Source organism: Epinephelus lanceolatus, chromosome 23, assembly GCF_041903045.1.
Source record: "Epinephelus lanceolatus isolate andai-2023 chromosome 23, ASM4190304v1, whole genome shotgun sequence".
Classification (NCBI taxonomy): domain Eukaryota; kingdom Metazoa; phylum Chordata; class Actinopteri; order Perciformes; family Serranidae; genus Epinephelus; species Epinephelus lanceolatus.
The window spans coordinates 21948037-21969447 of NC_135756.1; the positions used below are offsets into that span (position 1 = coordinate 21948037).

Here is a 21411-nt window from a genome sequence, read left to right on the forward strand (position 1 = left end):
CTCTTGATGGTCCCTCCCCCTTGCTCCCCGCCGCTTTGGACTGCTTCTCAAGAGGGATAGCGGGCATCAGCTCCGAAAACTGACCTTGGCAGCTGTAGCAGCTCCAATTCAGCCAGCGCAAACCCCCCAACGCCGAGTGAGTGTCACAGCAGGTTGGTGGCCAGTGGCCTTGCTCAGTCCACCCTGTGTAATGGCAGCAACAGAAAGTTTGCTGATCCAGCGGCAAGTCATGACTGTCTGGTACTCCCGGAGCTGGGGTATGCACTGTTTGGATTCAGGTTGCTGAGGCCGCTGACTTGAGGTCTGTCTCCGGAGCTGCTGCCTGCTCGCCTCCTGGTGAGGTGGTCTGTTGCGGCGGGCAGAGAGCACACTGTGATTTGAGGCTTTAGCTAACATTGGCTACATAAACTTGAGCTTTCTCTCCATCTCTGAAACACTTTGCTGATATTACAGGGCTTTCATTTCATTCATAGACAGACACTCTTTAGACCCTTTGCAACAGGTCGGTCTTCCTTTTTTGGGTTGCTTTGCTGTAGGCAGTTGTTGCCAGTACTGGAGTAGCAATTTTCTCTGCAGGATTCTCCGCCATTGAATCGGCTTTCAACGAAGGAACATGTACGTGCATCTGCATTTGTAGAACAGCCATTAGGAACGCCCTCTATCTGAAATAACCTGTGACTGGTTGACAACTCCTGCCATAGAAAGATTTCTAAAGCCGGAAAACAGAGCCAAGAGGAGGTGCAAAGATCAACTTTTTTCTCAGTCCACTTGAATCACAATATGGTCAAAGTTAATATTGGATTTCTGCCCAATGGCGGCAAAATAAAACTGCCTACTCTTACTTTAAGATTGCCCCTCCAATGTCCGTTTAGGAAAATTTTTTATAAATCTATTAAAAAAAAAAAATCTTTAAAAAAAAAAAGACTAATTTTAACTTCGCATCTTGCCCCATTATCAAAAGTGATCCAGGTGGATGTTGACTGTGTCCATAGTTACAGTGCAGGACTGCGAGCAGGTAATGCAAAATGGCTTCATAGTGCAGAACCACCAAAATGAAAACACATATTCAGCAAGCGAAACAAAAAAAATCAATGACATCATTGTACTTCCTGTTTACATCATGCATGGCAGGAAAAGCAGTAACAAAGATTTAAAAGATATTCATAAGCAAAACAAAAAATAGTTCCTATATTACTGGAACTCTCTCCTGTATCTCATTATTTTGCATATATACAAACAGTGGGCACAAAGTCAAATTGACTGAAACCACTCGCATGTCAGTTGAGGGCATTTCTGAGAAGCCCAATTACTTAAAAATAACAAAAAATGTCATTTAGTGACTCGGCTGTAAGCTTATAATTAAAAGGAGTGAGATCTGGGGAAAAACAGCCTTAATTCAAGGTTAAATTGAACTGAAATAAACTAAAATTGACTAAATTCAGTTGAATTGAACTCAAATGAACTGAGCTGCCCTGAACTTAACCAAGCCAGCCGCATCGTCCTGTGTTTAACCAACATGTCAAACACTCAATGACGTCTCTCAGCTCTGTGTTAATCTCAGTGTTAATCACCCATTCTATCCACACCAGCCCTTCTTAACATCCGAGAGTCAGACAGACAGAGCAGGACAGAGGGCAGGAAGTGGAACAAAAAGGGAGCCAGAGAAGCAGCACTGTGAATAGGCAGGAGCGAGAGTCAGCCAGAGAGAAAGAGAAAGTGAAGGGAAAAAAGATGTGATAGAAGCAGAGAGAGGTCGAAGAGTCTGGCTATTATTCCCTGTAACTCCAGGGCAAAGCCGTCGTTCTCCTCCAGTAATTGAGCTTCATTAGGAAGCAAAGCAATATGTAATCAAAGAGCCTTGCAGAGTGGCGTGGCCGTCGAGAGGGGGGCTCCATTGATCAAACCCCCTTTTCCCAGCTCCCTGCCGCGCTGACATTTCTGTGTAGGGGCGTCCCGCTTGGCGCACCACACACCAACAGCTGGGGAGCAATATCAGGAGTGTGTATGAGTGCATGTGCGTGTACGCAGTGGAAGTGCATATGCTGCTGAGTCCATGTGTGTGTGTGTCTTAGACAGTGCTTACATAACAATGTGTGTCTGTGAGTGCGAACTTGTGTCTCTGATTGTGGGAAAAGAAGACAGAAATATATAGTAAGTCAAGCGTTCGTACACTCGATTGTACACGTGTGTGCGTGTGTGCTGTTCTTGTTTGTCAGTGCATCCCTTGAATGTTTTTTTCCCCCCATCGAATTCCATTGAAGAGCTTTTTGTGGGGAACAAAGTGATTTTGAGCCACTGCCTCTCGCTCTGTCTGCTGCATTGAGAAGCCACATTGGTAAAAGGCCCCATGCTGTTCACACAGCAAAACACACACACATACACACACAGAAGTATGGAACTCATGGCACTAGAATAAATATCCCCACGGTATAGTGTCATTAACATCAGATTTGCAGCATGAGATAGTTGAAAGTGACAGGAAAGCTTGATCTCTTAAACTCTTGATTTCCTTTGAATTGCCCCTTGTGCTTCTTTACATGCTGTACAACAGTTTTATATACGGCATCAGCTTGTTTCAGCACTTCTTAAGAGCTCAATGGTGTTATACTGGGGGAAATATTTTAAAGATTATTCTTCCCAAGATTCCTTATTCCATCAAATTGAAATATTTTGGATGTCTTTGCATCATTTGATGCCCATTTTCTCAAACTTCTGCTGCCCAGAATATCTGGTATCTTTAGAAATGTTGGAATCTTAACTGCAATTTACCAGGGGCGATAACAGGGTTTCCCACACATTCATTCATTTCTGGCAAACTGCCACAATTTCAGCATTTGTCGCCACATATACATTTTCTATTTCTGGAGCTGTGCCCCTCTCTCTCTATCTCTCTTTCTCTCTTACATGTTTGTTAATTCATATAAAAAATATAACGCTCTATTTCTCAGTGCTCTCGTTTTAGTGTTTTCAAACCTACTTTAGATGAAATCAGCTACACTCCCAAGAAAACTGCGCACCCTGTGGTCTATAGTTGGTTCTAACCTGTGTAACAGCAGCAACAAAAGTTTGACTTCACTTTACTCTGCAGGAGCTGGTTGTCTAATCAATTGATTTGAACTGAACAGCTTTGATAGATCCAACCACGAACTGATTGACTAATCATTTCTCCAGCCTGGGACTCAAACTCAGGAAGGGAAAAAAATAAAACTCATGAAGAGTTCCTCTGTGCTGCGTTCATGGACCTGCAAAAGCCTCCGAATTCAGAGACAGGCCACAGAATGATGAAGAGGCATACACACACATCCAGCACTGCCTGCTACCGCCACACATAGAATCTGTTTCTGAGGGAAACACTGTGATATTATGTTTTGGGATACTGTATCAATTCCCAAAAGCACTGATTTTTAATTAATAGTTTACATGCAAAGATGTGTGGCAGTGGTTCATTTCATGTTGTGTTTAAACCCCAGACATCTAGATAACAGTGTCATAATCTGTCGTCAACCGTTTGACTCTTCCACTTCAACATAGCAACAGTGTTTTACAGGGACTGTGATAAATTTAAACGCAGATGCCACTGTTCTGATTGCATAAAAAAAGTGAACTTTTTTCAAACTACATTTATATGGTGGTGTAATCTTTATATTATGACAGTTTTCCTAAAATTAGATTAAAAAACATTGCACTAGATCGCCTTATTTACAGTATTGCAATATATTGCAATATATTTAATTGCACCCCATGTATCGTGATATGTATTGTATCTCCAAATTCTTGCTTTCTGAGGGAGCAGCTGTGTTGTACAACATGAGCTTGTAAACAGGATTTACGAGGGTAAAGACAGCAAACAAACTCAACAAAATACCACTAATAGTAAGATCCTGTCTGTAGTCAAACAAATGAAGTAAACTATTAGGAAAATCAAGTTACTGCAAACTGTGTAGTAAGTGCTTTAATTAAACCTTAATTTCATTATCTTAATCTTAACTTAATTCGATTATTTACAGTAATTGTGTTGTCCTGGTGCATGTAAATGTGCTTCTTAATATACTTCCAGACTGCTCTGTCGTCTCTCCTTCGCCTTTTCCTCTCTTAACTCTCATATCTTTCCTTCACCATCATGTCCGTCTTATCCCTCTCCTCCTCTCCCTCCTTCCCTTCCCCCCTCAGCCATCTCATCCCCGCTCCTCCCTCCTTACCGGGGGGGGAGTTATCAATGCAGCCGGGGTCATTAATTAGCACCGTGAACACGGTGACAAGTATTACATTGTTACAAATTGGTTAATTACGCCACGCACGGGTGTGCGTGAGAAAAAAAAAGGTGAGAGAGTTGCTGTTGGTTCTGTGGGTTTGTAGGTAAGCAATCTGCCTAAGGAGGAATGTGTGTAAACCAATGGAGGAAACCAGTTATCGATCCGCCTGCCTGCCTCGCAGCAGCTGAGGAAACAAGCCGACGCAGAGCTGATTTATGGGGCGACCGCAGAAATTCTGAAAGTCTGAATGGGAGGGAAAGGGGAGCGAGAGACAGGGCGGCTCACATCCACGTAGGAGAGTTTCTAAAATCTCGTCTCAGTTAGGGAGCGTGTTGTTTTCTTGGATTCATCTTCTTCTGCAAATACTCTGGTTTGCTGATGAAAGATCCGCAGCTGAGAGGGGGATTGAGAGCAGCTTGTAGAAAAAGAATAGACTGCTTGTCTTCGTTTTCACACACCTAACAACCCAGGCTGCTGGTTAGAGGAATGTCCTTCGACCTCAGCGTACACAGTTTTGCACAGAAGCACCCAGTTTTATTGTGTTTGCATTTGTGCATGTGCATGGATGTGTGTGTGTGTGTGTTAAAGGGGGGTTAACCCTAACAAGAACCTCCTACAAGAAAGACTCCTTTGATCCATCGTTTCACCTTTGCAACCCCCCCTTATCCTTTTTTTCCCCCCTTGCCCCCTTCCTCCCCACCCCTTCACCCCCCATTTGAACAGGCTAACGTTTTTAACACAAGGCTCTTTCTTGTCTTGGTCAGCTTTGGCTACACACACACACACACACACACACACACACACACACAGACAAGCACGCACACACACACACATTTCTGGCTCTACAAAGGTGGGTCTGTGAGTTAGGACAGCGGCGTGTTTATTTTTCCAGCGGCCAGTGCTCCCGACAGTTGCCTTTATTGTTCATTGTTGGCGGATGGATGGAGCGCGGAGGAAAGTGAGGGAGGAGGAGGGGGAGGCGGGCAGTGGAGGCGGGCGGGTTGGGGGGTGGCGTGAGGCGGCGGCTACCAACAGGGAGGACAAATGGATGGCTCTCACCTTCCCAGGGCGGTCAAAGGGCAGGTCAGCAGCCGTGTCTCCTCGCCTTTGCTCCCCCCTGCCCCTCTCCTGACTCCCCCCTTTCATCCCCTGTTGTGTTTCTCTTTCTTTTCCTCCCTGCTTCCCTCCCTCTGTCCCTCTTTCCCTCCTCTCTTTCTCATCTGGTTTGACTGGTGCAGGAATGTGGCCCTGTTAAAGGTAGCAGCTGAAGAACAATGGGGGATTGTGCTATTCTACACGTGCACGTACACACACAAAAGCGGCATGTAGGCAAACATTGGTACATATGACCAGACATGGGCGCACACACTCGTACTGATTGTGCCTCAGTGTGCCTCTTTCTAACTACATCCTGTTGAATGATTTAGGCCTTGTGTGTGTGTGTGTGTGTGTGTGTGTGTGTGTGCGCGTTTGTGTGTGTTAGTAATGGAGCTAGTATGTCAGGATCTGAGAGGTCAAAGGTCAGGCCATGCTAAATGTGAGCAGGAGGTTGGCTGACTGCAGGGTAAACACAGACCAGACACACTCGCCTTCTCTCTTTCTGTCTTTTTTTTCTCTCTCTTTCACACACACACACATTCACCGAGTCACAAAAAAACAATCTCCACATTTACCCTTAATAAAATACACTTAGATTTTACTTAAAGTTTAAGCAAGAAATGTAAATTTTTCAAAACCTGGCTGAGGATTTATTTTTGTTTGTTAAAACATATGAATTTGGCTCACGTTTTACATTTGTTTTGCCGCCACGTTTTGCCTGTTTACAAGTGTTTCCTCAGCCAGATTTATTTGCTTTATTTCAATAAGGCAATAAAGGCAGTGATGGATGTGGCTCGAGTAATCGCTGCTGGCCTTCTGTGCCCAGGAAAATAAGTTAACATCTGGTTTTACAACTCAGCAGCACTTTGCCAAACGCACCTTCCGCTGACATGCCCCCCCCCCCCTCCTGCCGTCCAAAACCCCTAACCAGTCATATATTAGGTTGACCAACAAGCCATGGAAAGCTCTACACTGCTTTGTTGTTCCTTCCTCCTCCGTTCTTCTCCTTCATGCCTCTGACCTCTAACCTCACCCCCACAATCCTTTCTGGCCTCCAGATAACCATGAAAATCTCTAAAAGAAGAACAACACAGTGTCAGCTTTATGCTTCTGTTGCATTCACATGTTACATATATGTCCTAATGCAATAATCTATTACTGCTCTCCTGATATAAGTGATCAGGTAGACATATATAAGTCAAACTTTTCCTCCACATGATGATAGAAGTTTCAAAGTGTAACCTCAACCGAGTCTTGCTCTTTTCTTCAAAGTGCTACCATCTCATCTTTGACCCCTCTCTTACCCCCTCCTCACCCTCTCTCTCACCCTTTAGGTACCGCAGACAGCCTGGCAGAGAAAGAGCGCCAGCTCATGGGCATGATTGGCCAGTTGAGCAGCCTGAGGGAGCAGCTCCTGGCGGCCCACGAGGAGCAGAAGAAGCTGGCTGCCTCGCAGATGGAGAAGCAGAGGCAGCAGATGGAACTGGCCAAGCAGCAGCAGGACCAGGTATACAGGGGGCCACGCTGCATGTGAAGGGCTTCACTTGGAAACGCTGTACACTGTATGCCTATACTGCAAAACAAATCCAGCCTAACAATTCCTTTAGTCCAGCTTGAGTTCACAGAATCAAAGAAAAATTAAAGCATTTGTTACATCGCTTGTCTCTTATCAGATCAGCACTTTTACCCATCTGTAGATATTTTGAATCTTTGGGAAATCCGCCCTATTTTAAGATAAAATCTACTTCTTCCCCTCTTGTAATTACTCCAAAAAAATCCTGTATATCTGTTGTGCCAGATCACAAACGCACATGATTGGATACCGATTCTGAATCATAAGTTATATGCACACACAGGTGCACATACACACTTAAACATCCCAAATGGTCACCATAAATTCTCACACAGGATTCTTCTTTTCTCTGCACTCTTTCTCTCTCTCTCACACACACACACACGCATCTTCTACTGTACACAGCCAGAGACATGCGCCTTTGGCAGCTCAAACACAGGGACACTGCACAGGAATAAGCTGAGGGTATGTAGTGCTGGAGCGGATGCAGCGCAGACATACACACGCGCGCTTCCACACATACACACACTCCAAGCTCCCAGGCGAGGGTCTGCCAGGTATTTGCATAGAGAAGGGTTTCCCTCTTTGTTGTGCTTTTTAGCCTCTGGAAAGCTCGGGTTTTGCAAAGAGAACACACACACACATGCAGAAACACAGCTGTAAGGACAAATCACCTGTGACAAACACAATGCCTTATAGTGCCCTTGGCTGGATCCCGGCACCACTGCGCACAGAGTGTGGCTGCATGTGGATGTACTGTATGTGGATACTGTATTCTTGTGCTTCCACTCCACTCTGTGAGCCACTGGAGACTCTGTGTCCAGGAGTTAATTATATTTCAGGTTTCAAGTTGTTGCAGAATGAGTGAGAACAAATGCAAAAGAAGGGCAAGCTTTAAAACAGAGTAAAATGATATCACAAGCAATAAACAGTGTAAATAAAAGTGAAAAATGTCTCCAAATTGATTTTAACTAGTAGATAAGAATCCAAAAAATTAGCTTTTCAGTAAAGAACGTGCTCATGTCAGTAAGTGTGTCGGTGTGACGCTGTTGTCCACTTGGCTATGAGCTGAGTCCAGATGAGATGAGCTCTTTAATATTTCATACCAGGGCATCAACCCTCTGTCGTGCAACTGGGGCCTCAGAGACCTGCAGATGTGTCGCATCTCCCACAGGCCCTGCGCACACACCAAAACACACACATACACACACAACACATGCACACACTCCCCACACAAACATACTTCCTATACTGTACGTTCTAATAATGTGTCGTGTGCTCCGTCCTCAGATTGCCCGGCAACAGCAGCAGCTCCTGCAGCAGCAACACAAAATCAACCTCCTGCAGCAACAAATCCAGGTGAGGCCGCTTTGTGTGTGTATGTGTGTAAATGTGTGTCCAGCCACGTGTGTAGTCATGTGTATGTATCCTTCCAAGTGTTTGTGTGGATGTGTCCTGATGTGCGTCTGCATGGCCCCACAAAGGCAATTTTGTGATTGTGATTGTTGCAGCTTTTCTTTGCTCAGCCATCAGCATTTTGGGCCTGAATCAGTGTCGACTTATGAAAGCCCCTCCTCCTCTAATACACACAAGCACACACACACATGAGCACAACCTGCATAATCACTTGAAAGTGGTCATTTTGCCTGGAAAAATCAGTACAGTATGTATGTTTTAAATCCTTATTATATAAATCAAAGTTTGCACGTCAAACTGGCAGTGGCAGAGTTTGTTCCATTGTGCCTTTGAATGACTGTGGAGGTGTTTTCAGAGGCAGAGCAGGAGATTGGCACAGTTAAGCATCAGCAGCGTTGTATAAATTCAGACTAGGCGACTAAGGCAGTGATGTAGGGAAGACACTTACGTCAGAAAAGCAGGAAATAGGTTCATCTTTTACATGGTTTCACTTTGAAGCCAGTAAAAGGTAAGGTCACATTATATTTGATTAATCATAGCAACCACAAGCTAGTGAACAGGCATCATTATGGGCCATCACGTACAAGACATATTGAAACACAGACCCTAACCCGTAGAATTGGACCCTTTGTGGGCCCAGTTATCCTTGATATAATCCTGACCTGGTTTGACTCTGACCTGGGGTCAGGTCTTGGCTACTAGGAACCAAGTGGACCCATGAAGGCAGACAGATGGACGAAGCACTTTGTGAACTTCCAACTTTATCTCAAAGCTCAGATATGGTCTTATTATTTATTTACTCATAAACAGACAAATCTTGATTAATGATAATGTAGATTATGAGTTCATCTTAAATTACTAAGTCTCATGTCCACTGCATGATACCCGTAAGACTCGACTCACTAGGAACCGTTCTCTTTTGGATTTCCTTTGGCAAAATTTGCAGACAAACTCCCACATGCTGTCAAATTCCCAAAAACAAATAAATCTATTGTGACATTTCATGTCCTTTATCGGGCAAACAAGGCAAGGTTTGCCTGAGAAATGCAGCTTTTCGGTGGTAGAACTTCATCAGGCAAACCTTGCCAAGTCTGTCTGATGAAGTTGTGACAGTGTGCTGGCGTTTGTCTGCGAACTTTGTCTTACTTGCCCCTTTTCCACACGCCTGTTATGAAATAGCTGTCAAAAGTTGTGGATACCGGTAGCACCTTAGTCAAGGTTTCAAGTGAGCTGAGCCAATACTAGAAGGCAAAGTTAAGAAACTGCAGAGCACTAATTGGTCAGAGAGAACCGTCACTAGCATGACATGGAACATGTTAAATAACCAAGCTACAGTCAGTAGAGACCACAATTTTTTCTATTCACACAACCCATTTTTAAAAAAAAATGGCAGTACTCAAATCCACGGTGTGGTCAATTGGCGGAGTGCAGACGTTCCTCTAGTTGGTTTCAGACAGCAGCAGTTGCTATGACGATTAGCCAAGAGTCCTGCCTACATTGACCGGGTACTTTGTGCATGTGTAGAAAAAGATATTGAGAAAAGCACCTGGTGCCAAAAGTGAGTTGAGGTGATATAGGTGAATAGTTACCCTGTAACTTTGGCTACCTATTCTCTACCTCTCTTTATCCTGTGGTGTATACAGCACGATTACAAGAAACAAATAATGGAAAAAAATCAAATAAAGTTAGAGAGAGATAGGCATTTTCGGCTGTTGGATCCCCACACTTTTGGCATAGTGTCAGCTTCTTTTTCTCCCCTGAGTAGATGACACGTTATATTTCACTTTGATTTTTGTCTATCACCTGACATCCACAGGAGAAGTTCCTTTCACCCAGAAATACTTGGAAATATGAACTTAGTTGACTCATTATTTAAAGATCATGATAAAATCATGTAGATTAGAGACGTTATAGTAAGAACTCTTATATAGACGAAAAACGTCTGCAAAGTAAATCAACTAAACAGTCCTTTTGAATGTGACTCTGTGTCTAAGAACATGGGTGGCTATATATGTAACACTTAAAAATGGAGGTATTGTCCTTTAGGGTGCTACACTGGAGCCTCTATGTTGGTCCAGGTGGCTTGGAACGAATAGCCCAGGCCTTTGTAAAAGCAGATGACACTGAATTTTGAGCTGAGAAAGCCGGGCTTTGTATCATAAAGAGACACCCTGTCCAAGAGGGAACACACACACACACACTCACACACACAAAAACACACATTCCCTTTCCCCCAAGAGTTTAGCCATACACAGTTTGTGTGATAAGAGACCTTGTGATAGCATGTGTGTGTGCGGTACGTGTGTCTATGTGTGTCTACGATTCTGTGTAAAGCAGCTGTGTTTATTTGCTTTGTGTGAGTTAAATTCTGAATTGTTCCTGTTTTGTCTCGCTGACAAAAAAAAGAAGTTTGTTTCTGAGGATTTCTCTGTGCATTCTCGAGCATCCATTTCTTCATCTGTGCATACGCGCGTGTGTGTTTCGCCGCAGCTGTGTGTGTTAAGCTATAAACACGTCCGCTCATGATTCACTCCCTCGCGACCCTGCCGAGACAAAGCTCTCTTTTCCCATGACTTTGCAACCTTTTCCCAAACAAGCGTCTCTCCATTGAACGGGCCCAACAATAGTTTCTCACAAGCAGGGGCAGCTGTAGGCAGCCTCGTTAAGAGAGGGACACAATCAACAGGGGCTCATCACAGGAGCGCAAAACACACACACACATACACACACACACACACACATTCACGTATGTCACATCAAAGTGCGCACAAATGCGTACAAACATACAAAAATATACGCCTTCACACGCTCGCACACACATATCGCAAGCAGTCACAGAGAGCGCTGTACACTCTCCTGATGATCAAACACACACTCATCATCAAAGACTTGGTTGAGAAATACACTGCTTAATCATTCATGAAGAGATTGTCCGCACAATCCCACAATACAATGGCCTGCCAGTGAGAGGGCACCAGGTTCAGTCTGTTGGGGTGTGTGTGTGTGTGTGTGTGTGTGTGTGTGTGTATGTGTGTGTTTTGTGTCTGTATGATAAGCCCCTTGTGATTGCATTTCCCCCTAACGAGGCTGAGTTCAGCTGTCCCTTCGTGTGTGTGTGTTTGTGTGTCTGCGTCCTTGGCTTTGTTAGGCCCAAACCCCCAAAGGCCTGTGAAGAATGCTTTCAACCGTCCACTTGGAAGAGGTGATGAAATGAAACGAATAATCAAGCTCATGAAAAAGAGAGGAGACTGACACACATCCCTCATGAAAGGGGGACAAATTATTTATTGTCCTCGCGTCCGGTTTCCTATTTTTTCTCACCCTGAAACCCAAATCAAGCTAGCGATATGCGTGTTAGCGTCCGCTATTTAGGCCAACGGCACTCGCCGAGTGTGGTGCAAGCCGACAAGCAGACGAGTTCATTTACAGAGGCATGCATCACACAGCCCAAGCTAATGACAGCACATTATATGAACAAGATACACACACCAGTCAGTAGTGCCCAGAAGCCACTGATTGGCTACTTTATCATTCTGACTAATTGATTCTACCTGGAATTATCCATGAATTAGCATCAATTATGATCCATTAATTTGACCCCCTCACACACATACATGCAGTTACAGACACACATTCACGTTTTACTTATTGAGGGACCTTTTATTCTGCAACATGTATTCCTAGTTTAACCTTCAATCTGTTCAAATTTAAACTAAACTTGACCTTTATCCAGACCAAACCTCTGATCCTTTGAACTTCCATGAGACAGATAGTCTGTGAAAAAAAATTTATGTTCCTCCTCCTCTTCCTACTACTTCTAATGCCATTCACTAGAATCGACAACAGGGCACCAAAAACAACCAATCACAGCCGAGCAGTTTCTCGCGCAACTGGAAATCACTGCTCATCAGCTGCCATCAAACTGTCAAACAAGGCAGTGCTGATCAAATATGAATCAAGACTCTGTTGCTGCATTTGCCTATTTTTTAGTATCAAATATTTTCACAAATTTATTTTAGTGTACTGTTTAGCTGTAGAATGAGAAAGTGTCTAATCAAAACATGTTGGAAATAGCCTACCAAAGTACCAAGCGACACCCACCAGCCGGACCAACTTTCTCATTTTACAGCTAAACAGTACACAAAAGTGTGGAGAAATAGGCAGTGCAGTAACAGAATCTTGATTCATATTTGATCAGCACTGCCTATTTTGAGACCACAGTTCATGAGCAGTGATTGACTTGATAGACAGCTGTAATACACCCGGGACACGCTGCCTGCATGAGCTTTGCTGTGCTGCTCAGGCGCAGCTTGTCTGCTGCTAATTTTTTCCGTGATAATATTTATTTCTGACTTACTAACTTTTAACTCCTGTTTACATTTCAAAATAAACTTCAGTATATCTGCAGACAGAATCCCTGTTAACACAAGGCATTTTATTGTAAAATATTTGCAACACTGTGTTTTTGACAATGCAGCAGCTTGCACAGATCCATACATGAGTGAAGTACTGGTGTGAACACGGCACACATGCGAGCTGCAGCATTTCATCAGGGTAGCTGTCACGTGCTGCTCACGCAGGCAGTGTGTCCTGGGCATTAGAGACTTCTCGGCTCTGATTGGTTGCTTTTGTTCACATACAGTTAAGCCACTGGAACCGCTACAAGGCAATAAAGTACACAGAGGAATATGATTTTTTTCCACGAATAATCTGTCTGATTTAGTGCTGTTGATGATAGAGACATTTTTAGCAAATATTAAAAGGTTTTGGTTTTTTTTTTTTTTGTTTTTTTTATAGAAGTTACCAGCTACAGCTTCAATCCATATCTTTACCTGAAATCTGTAACTCAAACAACCTAATCCAGATTTTAATCTTAAACCTAAACCTAACTAGAGCCAGAAAAATGACCTCTACTTTGCAGAACTTGGTGCTCAATCTGAGTGTAAAACATGACTTGCTCTCTAAAGAATACTAAACAAGAACATGTGTGCTTATAAAGACACACAAAAACACACACACTCACACACACACTCCTACCCCCTGCTAGGGGCCTTCTTGTTAGGCTCGAAGGGGTGAGCACATTTCCTCAAACTTCCCTTTGCTTTGCCCCTCGTCTTCTCTCATTCTAATTAAACATCTTGTCTCCGAGGCTCCCTCCGGTGTTGCCGGGGACGACTGTTGCCGCCGCGCGGGGAAGCGCGACGGGGATGAAAGGAGCTCACCTGCCGAGCGGCTCAGGGCTTACCTTGAGAACACACACGCACATTTTTTTACAGAACAGAGGCGGTGCGCACACACACTCACGATGTATATTGAAACAGAGGGATGAGGGGACACGAGTGTGTCCTGCCTAATGAATCAAAACTCACTCAACCAAAACACACACGCACAGTGGAGTGTGGGTCTCCGCTGGCTGTCTTTCATCTCATCAGGCGCCACTGTTTGCTATAGGTGGGGGACGGCGAAGCAGACTGAGAGAAAGAAAAAGTGAGAAAGAATCAGAAAACGAGTAAAGCCACCTGATGCTTTGACTAGTTTAAGAGAGGCCAGACGCTCTGGCGACAGCGGCTAACAAGCTCTCTATTAAGGCTAACCTACATTGGTAACTCAATCACACACAGACACACTCACACACTCCAAGTGTAATACTTGATGCAATCACAAGCGCAGCTTCTGTCGACATTTTTCATTTTGTGGGAGAAACACAAAAGCAAAAACCCTAAAAAGCTTTTCATTCATTTCTACACAGTATACCACATGTACACATACACACACACACACACAACACACCAGCACCTCTGTACTCTGTGCATAGGAGCGGCTAACCCAATTGCCTGTGTAATTGTTTAATCACTCCCATTACACCGCAACCAGTGTAATTTGTGTTTTCCTTACGCGCTTTATGCATCGATGTGCACACACACACACATACACACACACACACACACATACATGCTCATAAACTGGACCACAACCAAGCAGCCATTCCCACAGAGACCCACCCTCTATCACATGCTTTCTCTCTAATGTACTCACACACAGACATACCTGTGTGTGTGCATCCCGGCCGTTGCAGTGCCACCGGGACATGAACCTTGCCCCTACATTCGCAGCAGGCTGGCCTCTAATAGCCTCTGTCCATAGAAAGTTAATGGACTAATATTAAAAGCTAGCTCTCTCTTTGCCTCCCTCTCCCTCCAAATTAATTATTGGTTCTGTCGCTCGCACGTCCCTTCTTTAGCAATAGGTCATCCAGGTCTTGCATTAATTGCCGGAGCATATGGTCGCCAACAGATTTTAGCTGTGGGACTCGCACTTTAGCGGGGGCTATTTTTTTCGCGCGCTCAGATGCGAGCCATATTGTGCGGCGCTGGCAGCTATTGTTCGGCGCATTAACTTCATAGAGCTAATTACTCCCCAATAATAACTTTACCTTGGAGTTTTTAGCGCGCCGCGTGCCAACCAACCTGTTTCGCACCCCATATGTTAATTAGCGGCCACATCTTCATTATGCCGCAGCGGCGCTTTAAGTTCAAGCTGTGCCGCCTGGCGCGTGGTGAACGCAGCCTCGACTCGCTGCCAATTATCCAACTCTTGCTCCCCTCTCCGTCTCTCTTTCTCTCACTCTTTCTCCCTCTCTTGTTCATTCTGTTCGCTCTATCTGCTGTTTATTTCCTGAGAAGTTCTCTCGCCAGGGTGAATTGTCGACTTCTCTTTCTTTCTGTCCTCTTTGCCCCTGTGAAAGTTCTCAAGAAAAAAGTTTCACACGTTTTCTTTATATATATGTGATTCTTTTTCCATTCCGAGTGTTTTTCTTTGTTTTGCATTCAGTTATCACTGATTAGAGGAATTTTTTTTTTTAGATGAGTTCCAGTTTTGTTTGTTTCAGGTTTCTTTTTTGGATCTGGAGGAGGGGTTTGGAGATAAAACGCGGAGCTCCTTATCCTCCACGTCGGCAGCCTACAGTAGCGGCAGTGTGATGTTTTGTCTGTGTGTGTTGTAGGTTTTCATGTTCGCTTTGGGCCTGATGTGAAAGAGAAGCTGAGGAGTGCGTTATTCCCCAAAGCGCCTGCTGTTTCAGATGTGCCTTTTCCTTTATGTGGGATCTGGAGATTGTCTGATAGATCTGGCCTCGCTCTCACTTTTCTCTGTTTCCCTCACCCTCACTTTCTCTCACAGGCTTTTCTTTCCTTCTGTCAACGCATCTCTTTGTCTCTGATTCTCATTCTCTGATTTGGGAGAGCTCTCTCCCTCTCTTTTATTCCTCTCGCTTTCAAAGTTTACACTGTGATCACGAGGCTAACACACAGAGCTCATAATCCACTTTAAGGTATTGCATTCTTGTGTATCCAATATTAGGAGAAATATCAGATTAAGTCATTTTAGAGATGGTGAAGGAATCTAAATGGGAAGGAATGCACAGGGGGGGCATGATGAGGGAGACAATATCATATGATCAGCTAGTGGACAAACTTCCTCACCCCTCCACACACACACACACACACACACACACACACACACACACTTCGGACAGTTTTTGAGTCCCTTGTTTCTCCTGTTCCGCTCAACTTGCTCATGTTTTCTGCCTCATGTGTGCATATTACCGTTTGGAGGTCAGGGTGTGTGTGCCAGTGACCATGCTAGGCTAGTGCTCATCAGCTCAACAGCTGTTACACACAATTCAACTATCATAGCAGCACCATATGGGAGGGTATGATTCTCAATAAACCATTCTCTGTACGTTTCTGCTTTTTTTCTTCTTCTATTGTGGCTTTCTCTCGCCTCCTTTTCTGTCCCTTGATCTTCTTATCCCATTGTGGAGACTTACATGTATTGTGCAACAGTTCTGCAGACTGATTAATATCTTCCTATTGTGCGCAGGCTTTTTGTTATGGGATAGAAAAAGATGCAGATATAGAGAGGAGAAGACTCTGCAAAGCCATCTGCACACGCACAGGCATCATACAGTATATGTGCCAGTGTGTCTATGTACAGTATGTATGTATGTATGTATTACAGCTGCCATGGACTTACCTCCTCTCCTCTCCTCTCCTCTCCTTTCCTTTCCTTTCCTTTCCTTTCCTTTCCTTTCCTTTCCTGTCCTTTCCTCTCCTCTCCTCTCCTCTCCTCTCCTCTCCTTTCCTTTCCTTTCCTTTCCTTTCCTGTCTTTTCCTGTCCTTTCCTTTCCTCTCCTCTCCTCTCCTCTCCTCTCCTCTCCTCTCCTCCTCCCCACGGTACATTACAGTATTGCTAGCCAGCTCCACTCCAGCATATGTCCAATTAGGCCTGAAAGGCAAAGCGGAACTGTTCTGTCTGTGATTCGTCCCTGCGGGGGTCCTGTCCGAGCGTCGCGCTGGAACGCCTCTCCCTTCTGATCGCGCGGTGCAGGCAGCACGGCGGTTTATGGTTAACCAAAATGGTGGAGTAATTATTGTTTTTGGTGTAAGGGGGAAACAGGAGCCGCTTCAAGAGAGCTGTATTCCCCTGCGCTGTGATAGTTTGATTACAGTGCTGCTGGCTGCCGCATGCCGACACACAGGAGCAGGAGGAGGGGGGAGGAGGAGACACGCTCACACAAACACCCACACACACACACACACACACATACACACACACACACACACACACACACACACACACACACAGGTATTTACAGTACGCGAGCATGCATACACCCAGGGAAACTTGAGTATATACACACAGGCAGGGAAAGCTGGGAGTGCTGAGATATTACCTGATTGTACTGCAGCACCGCCACATCCTTATGATTGTGCTGCCATTTCCAGCCATTTTCATCATTCCAGATCAATTTTCCCACATCAAACAGCTTTTACCTGCCCATTATCCTATTCAGCCATTATCTCTCTGCCCTCCTGACAAAATAAGAGAGGCAGAAGAAGGAGGAAAGCGGCAATGAGTTGTAAAGAGGGAGCACGGTGCTTTGCAGCCAGGAATACAGGTCAAAGGCCTAAAGACCCTGTCAGAGATTTGATTTAAAGGGGCACTCCACCAATTTTACACATGCAGTTAAGGTTACTCTTCACGTGGAGTATTGGTCAACCTTTGAAAAAACACTTATCTCCGGAGGAGCTTTCTCTGTCAAATACTCTGTGGCAACCAAATATTTGTCCAAAATCAAATACTTATTTGTCTCTGTAACTCAACTTCTAAGAATTTTCCTGGTGTTTAACTGTAACAAACAAATATGCAACCTATGAACTGATGAGAAAGGTTTAATCTTTTACTGTTTCAAATAATGGATGTAGCCATCGTGAGGTCATCTATTGGTCTGTGTGGCCTACACACATTTTGAAGCCCCATGTTTGGCACTTTGGCCGTCGCCATCTTGGTTTTTTGGAGCCATAAGTGGCCATATTTGGACGAGACAAGATTAAACTGCTTTCTTAATTATGTTGCTGTGGCAGTGTAATCAATGCGTCAACTGTGTTCACAGACAACCTTTCTTTCAGGTAATGTAACACTCCATTCATCTACGGTGTAGACTTCACAACAGAGGTGGTTTGGGAGGATAGCGGGCATACAAAGTGCAGGACCTTGACACCGATACAGACTGCTGTCGTTGGTTTAGGCAACAAAAGCCCTTTGGTTCATGGGAAGAATAATCATTTCAGTTAAATGTTAATAAAAAAGGTAATTAAAAAATGCTGTGGTCCCTGAAATATTTTACTGATACTTTCAGTATCAGCATTTTTGCGACTTGCTGGATGTAGAAAAAGTAATTTACTCGGCAGTCTGTTTTCCTCAGAGCCTATTTGCTGTTTCAAATTATTCATTCATTCATTCATTTTCCGTAACCACTTATCCTCCTTACATTGGGTGAAAGACAGGGTACACCCTGGACAGGTTGCCACACTATCACAGGACTGACACATAGAGACAGACAACCATTCACACTCACATTCACACCTACGGACAATTTAGAGTCACCAATTAACCTGCATGTCTTTGGACTGTGGGAGGAAGCCGGAGTACCTGTTTAAAATTTGTTGTATATAAACGTAATTCCTAGGACGAGAGGGCTGGGAGGAGTGAGGAGTAGATCTGACTTCAAGACTGGGAACACCTAGCAGACAGCTCATCACTCAAAGCGGCCATGCTCTAATTTATGCCTAAGTTAAAACCTTAATACAATTTTAAGGTGAGTTAAATTTACAGTTGGAAGTTGTCATGAAAAGGGAAATTAACTAAAACAACCAAAACCATTTTTGTACCAGGCAGTAAACGTGAATTTCTGCTGTTAAGTTCTGCATTTTAACATGGGGGTCTATGAGGATTGACTCCCTTCTGGAGCCAGCCTCAAGTGGCCATTAGAGGAACTGCAGTTTTTGGCACCTCTGCATTGGCTTAATCTTTCAGTCTTGGAGGTTGCTGCTTAGTCTTACCAAGTCTCTAAAGACATCACAGGTGCATGTACAACACTTCTGTCAAAAGTTGGAAAGTTTGTTCCCGCACACCTGTTTTTACAGTATTCTTTAAACACACACATAACTGATCTCAAGCCGAGACCCTGAAAATCTGAAAAGAAGCAAAAGAAATCATTTGCAGTTTGACTGAGGTATAAAAAGCATTGTATTGATAAAGAAAAGGAGGACTTGAGAGATGAAACTGTTTAGATAAGTGTTAGATAAGTGATTATATCGCAGGACATGTCTCTTCTTTCTCTTTTCATTTCAGCACAGTGTAGGCGTAGCATTGTTGTATTGTTGCCATGCCCAAAGACTCAAAAGCAAAACTGGTGGCTACTGAAAACTCCACACTGTATTTTCAACTAAGTTAATTAATGAAAATAACAGAACTGACATGATGGACCTTTGAAGCTAAAGAGTTACTGGGGCCCTGTTGCAGTGATGTTTCTCAGTAGGAAACACATTGATTTTCTTGTATTGACATTTTGGAAAATGGCTTAAAATTTGCACAATTATTGGCTGGAGCTCCTTCCCTCCGCTCATATTTGCGGTTTCTCTGTCCTCCCAGCATTACACCTCAGCTTTACAGCTTGATAAGATTCCTCGTTTTCCTCCCCGTCTCACCTTTTCCCACTCTCCCTCTCCTCCTCACTTCCTCTCCTCGTCTTCTCCTATCTTTCCTCTCAAACTGTCAGTCAGTCCATCACACGCGAGTCTTTGTGCGTTGTTTTTGGCAGAACGCTGTTTAGTGCAACCATCTGTCTCCTACTTCTCTCTCTTTCTGTCTCCCTCTCTCTCTCTCTCTCTCCCTCTCTCTCTCTCTCTCTCTCTCTCTCTCTCTCCTTCTCTCCCTCTCTGTCTCTCCCTCTCCTGTCGTCCCTGCCAAAGCCACCCATCGTAGGAGCTTTTTTCTGCTTCTCCTTTTAAAATCCTGGAAACCTTGTGAAGTCGTATGGCTCTCTGCCGACGGGCGCGCAGAGAGGGTTGTGTCTATGTGTGTGCATGTGTTTGTGTGTGTGTGTTTTGGTTGTTGGGGGGGGGGGGGGGGGGGGTATTGATGTGGGGAGAAGGGAGAGAACATCATCTTCCAAATAAAAGGAAAAGGCCAGCTGTTGTGCGAGTTTAGTGAACTGTTCTCATGACTTGCTTTTTGTCTTTGAATCCAGACGATGGAGTGTTTAGGGTCTGAGCGTGTGTGTGGGTGTGTGTGTGTACATGCATGTGTGTGTGTGTGTGTGTGTGTGTGACTTCATTACAGACTGATGTCATATGTGTGTCCCATATGTATTACATGAATATATGTATACGAGTCTGAACGCATATGATTCTAAGAAATTATAATGATGTAATTCAGATGTAACTGGTACTTAAGGCTGTTCTGGGATCAGTTACAAACACACAGCTCTATTTTTAGCAGTATTCTTCATGGCTATGGGTGGTCATTGAAAAAGATGCCAAAGGTACTCATGTTCTCTTCTCTTTTTTTCTCGCTTCTTCCTCCTGTCTTCCTCTGTGCCTCCGTCTCCCTCCTCCCTCCCCCCTTCCTCTGCCTCCTTCCTCAGCAGGTCCAGGGCCAACTCCCTCCGCTGATGATTCCCGTCTTTCCTCCAGACCAGAGGACTCTGGCGGCGGCTGCAGCCCAGCAAGGCTTCCTCATGCCCCCTGGCTTCAACTACAAGCCTGGCTGCAGTGAGTAATGTCCACACACGCACACTCATAAACAGGCACAACTTTTTTAGTATAAAATACCTTTTATTTGTGGTGTTTCAAATGTTTTTCACCAAGCAAGGTAGAGTCTGACCGTTTTCCCACACAAGGAGTCGGATTGTTTCCCAAAAGAGGAGCTCACCCCTACAACAACATCTCTCTGCTAATAGAAAAAACAGTCCAAATACACCCTTCCTGTTTACACTCTCGATCTCTCTCTCTTTATCTGTCCCTCTCTGGCTCAGTCCTTTTGGCTCCATCCTTTTGTCTTGTCTATTTTTTGATGTATAAAAGCAACAAAATACAGGCGTCCTGCAGGACATGTTTTTTTTTTTTTTTTTTTTTTTGCTTCTTCTTTTTTTTTGGCTATCACGCTCCGGCTGTGTGGCAATGTGTTGTTTACCATGATAGAGAGAGAGAGACAGAGACAGAGAAGGAGAGAGAAAGAGGGGTGGGTGCTTGCCAGGGGATGCTGGGAATAAATGCACGGCAGGGGGGGTTAGCAGAGGGGGTGTGGGGGGTGGTAATGTGACCTGCCCCAGGTTCTCCTCACATTAACACGGGAAGCAGCCAGAACATGTTTCCAACACAGCCCACACACACTAACACACATAGACACACACAAACGTCCAGGCAGCCAGAGAATGCTTTGTGATATCACAAAAAAAAAAAAAAAATACTCAGACACAGATACGAGAGCGTGCACACCAGCTCGTGCACGTCCAGTCCCGCTCCCCTCCCCTCACCCCCCCCACCCCCTTAGAGTTTCACAGCTTCCCAAACAAGTCCATTCCATTTTAATTAGTGCCATCTTCACCCACGCCCACTGCCCACGTAAATACTCTGTCAAGTGGTGGGCTTGTCTTTTCACTGCCTCCGCCAACTCCAACCGGACTGGCACTCTGCGCCAGGCTGAGCCGCCCCTGAGAAAACTCTC

At 44.5% G+C, this 21411-nt stretch overlaps 1 protein-coding gene across 13 annotated transcripts in view; it reads left to right on the forward strand.

Annotated features, from left to right (window-relative positions):
* Positions 1-21411, forward strand: part of sox5 (SRY-box transcription factor 5) — a 300708-nt gene that overhangs the window by 244687 nt on the left and 34610 nt on the right. For 9 of the 13 annotated variants that reach the window (XM_033614344.2, XM_033614340.2, XM_033614341.2 and 6 more), the window contains 3 exons: positions 6686-6858; positions 8215-8283; positions 20330-20456. In XM_033614344.2, coding sequence (XP_033470235.1) covers positions 6686-6858; positions 8215-8283; positions 20330-20456 — 369 coding nt within the window. The remainder of the gene's footprint in view (positions 1-6685; positions 6859-8214; positions 8284-20329; positions 20457-21411) is intronic. The other 4 variants (XM_033614342.2, XM_033614348.2, XM_078165385.1 and 1 more) reach the window with 1 other exon arrangement.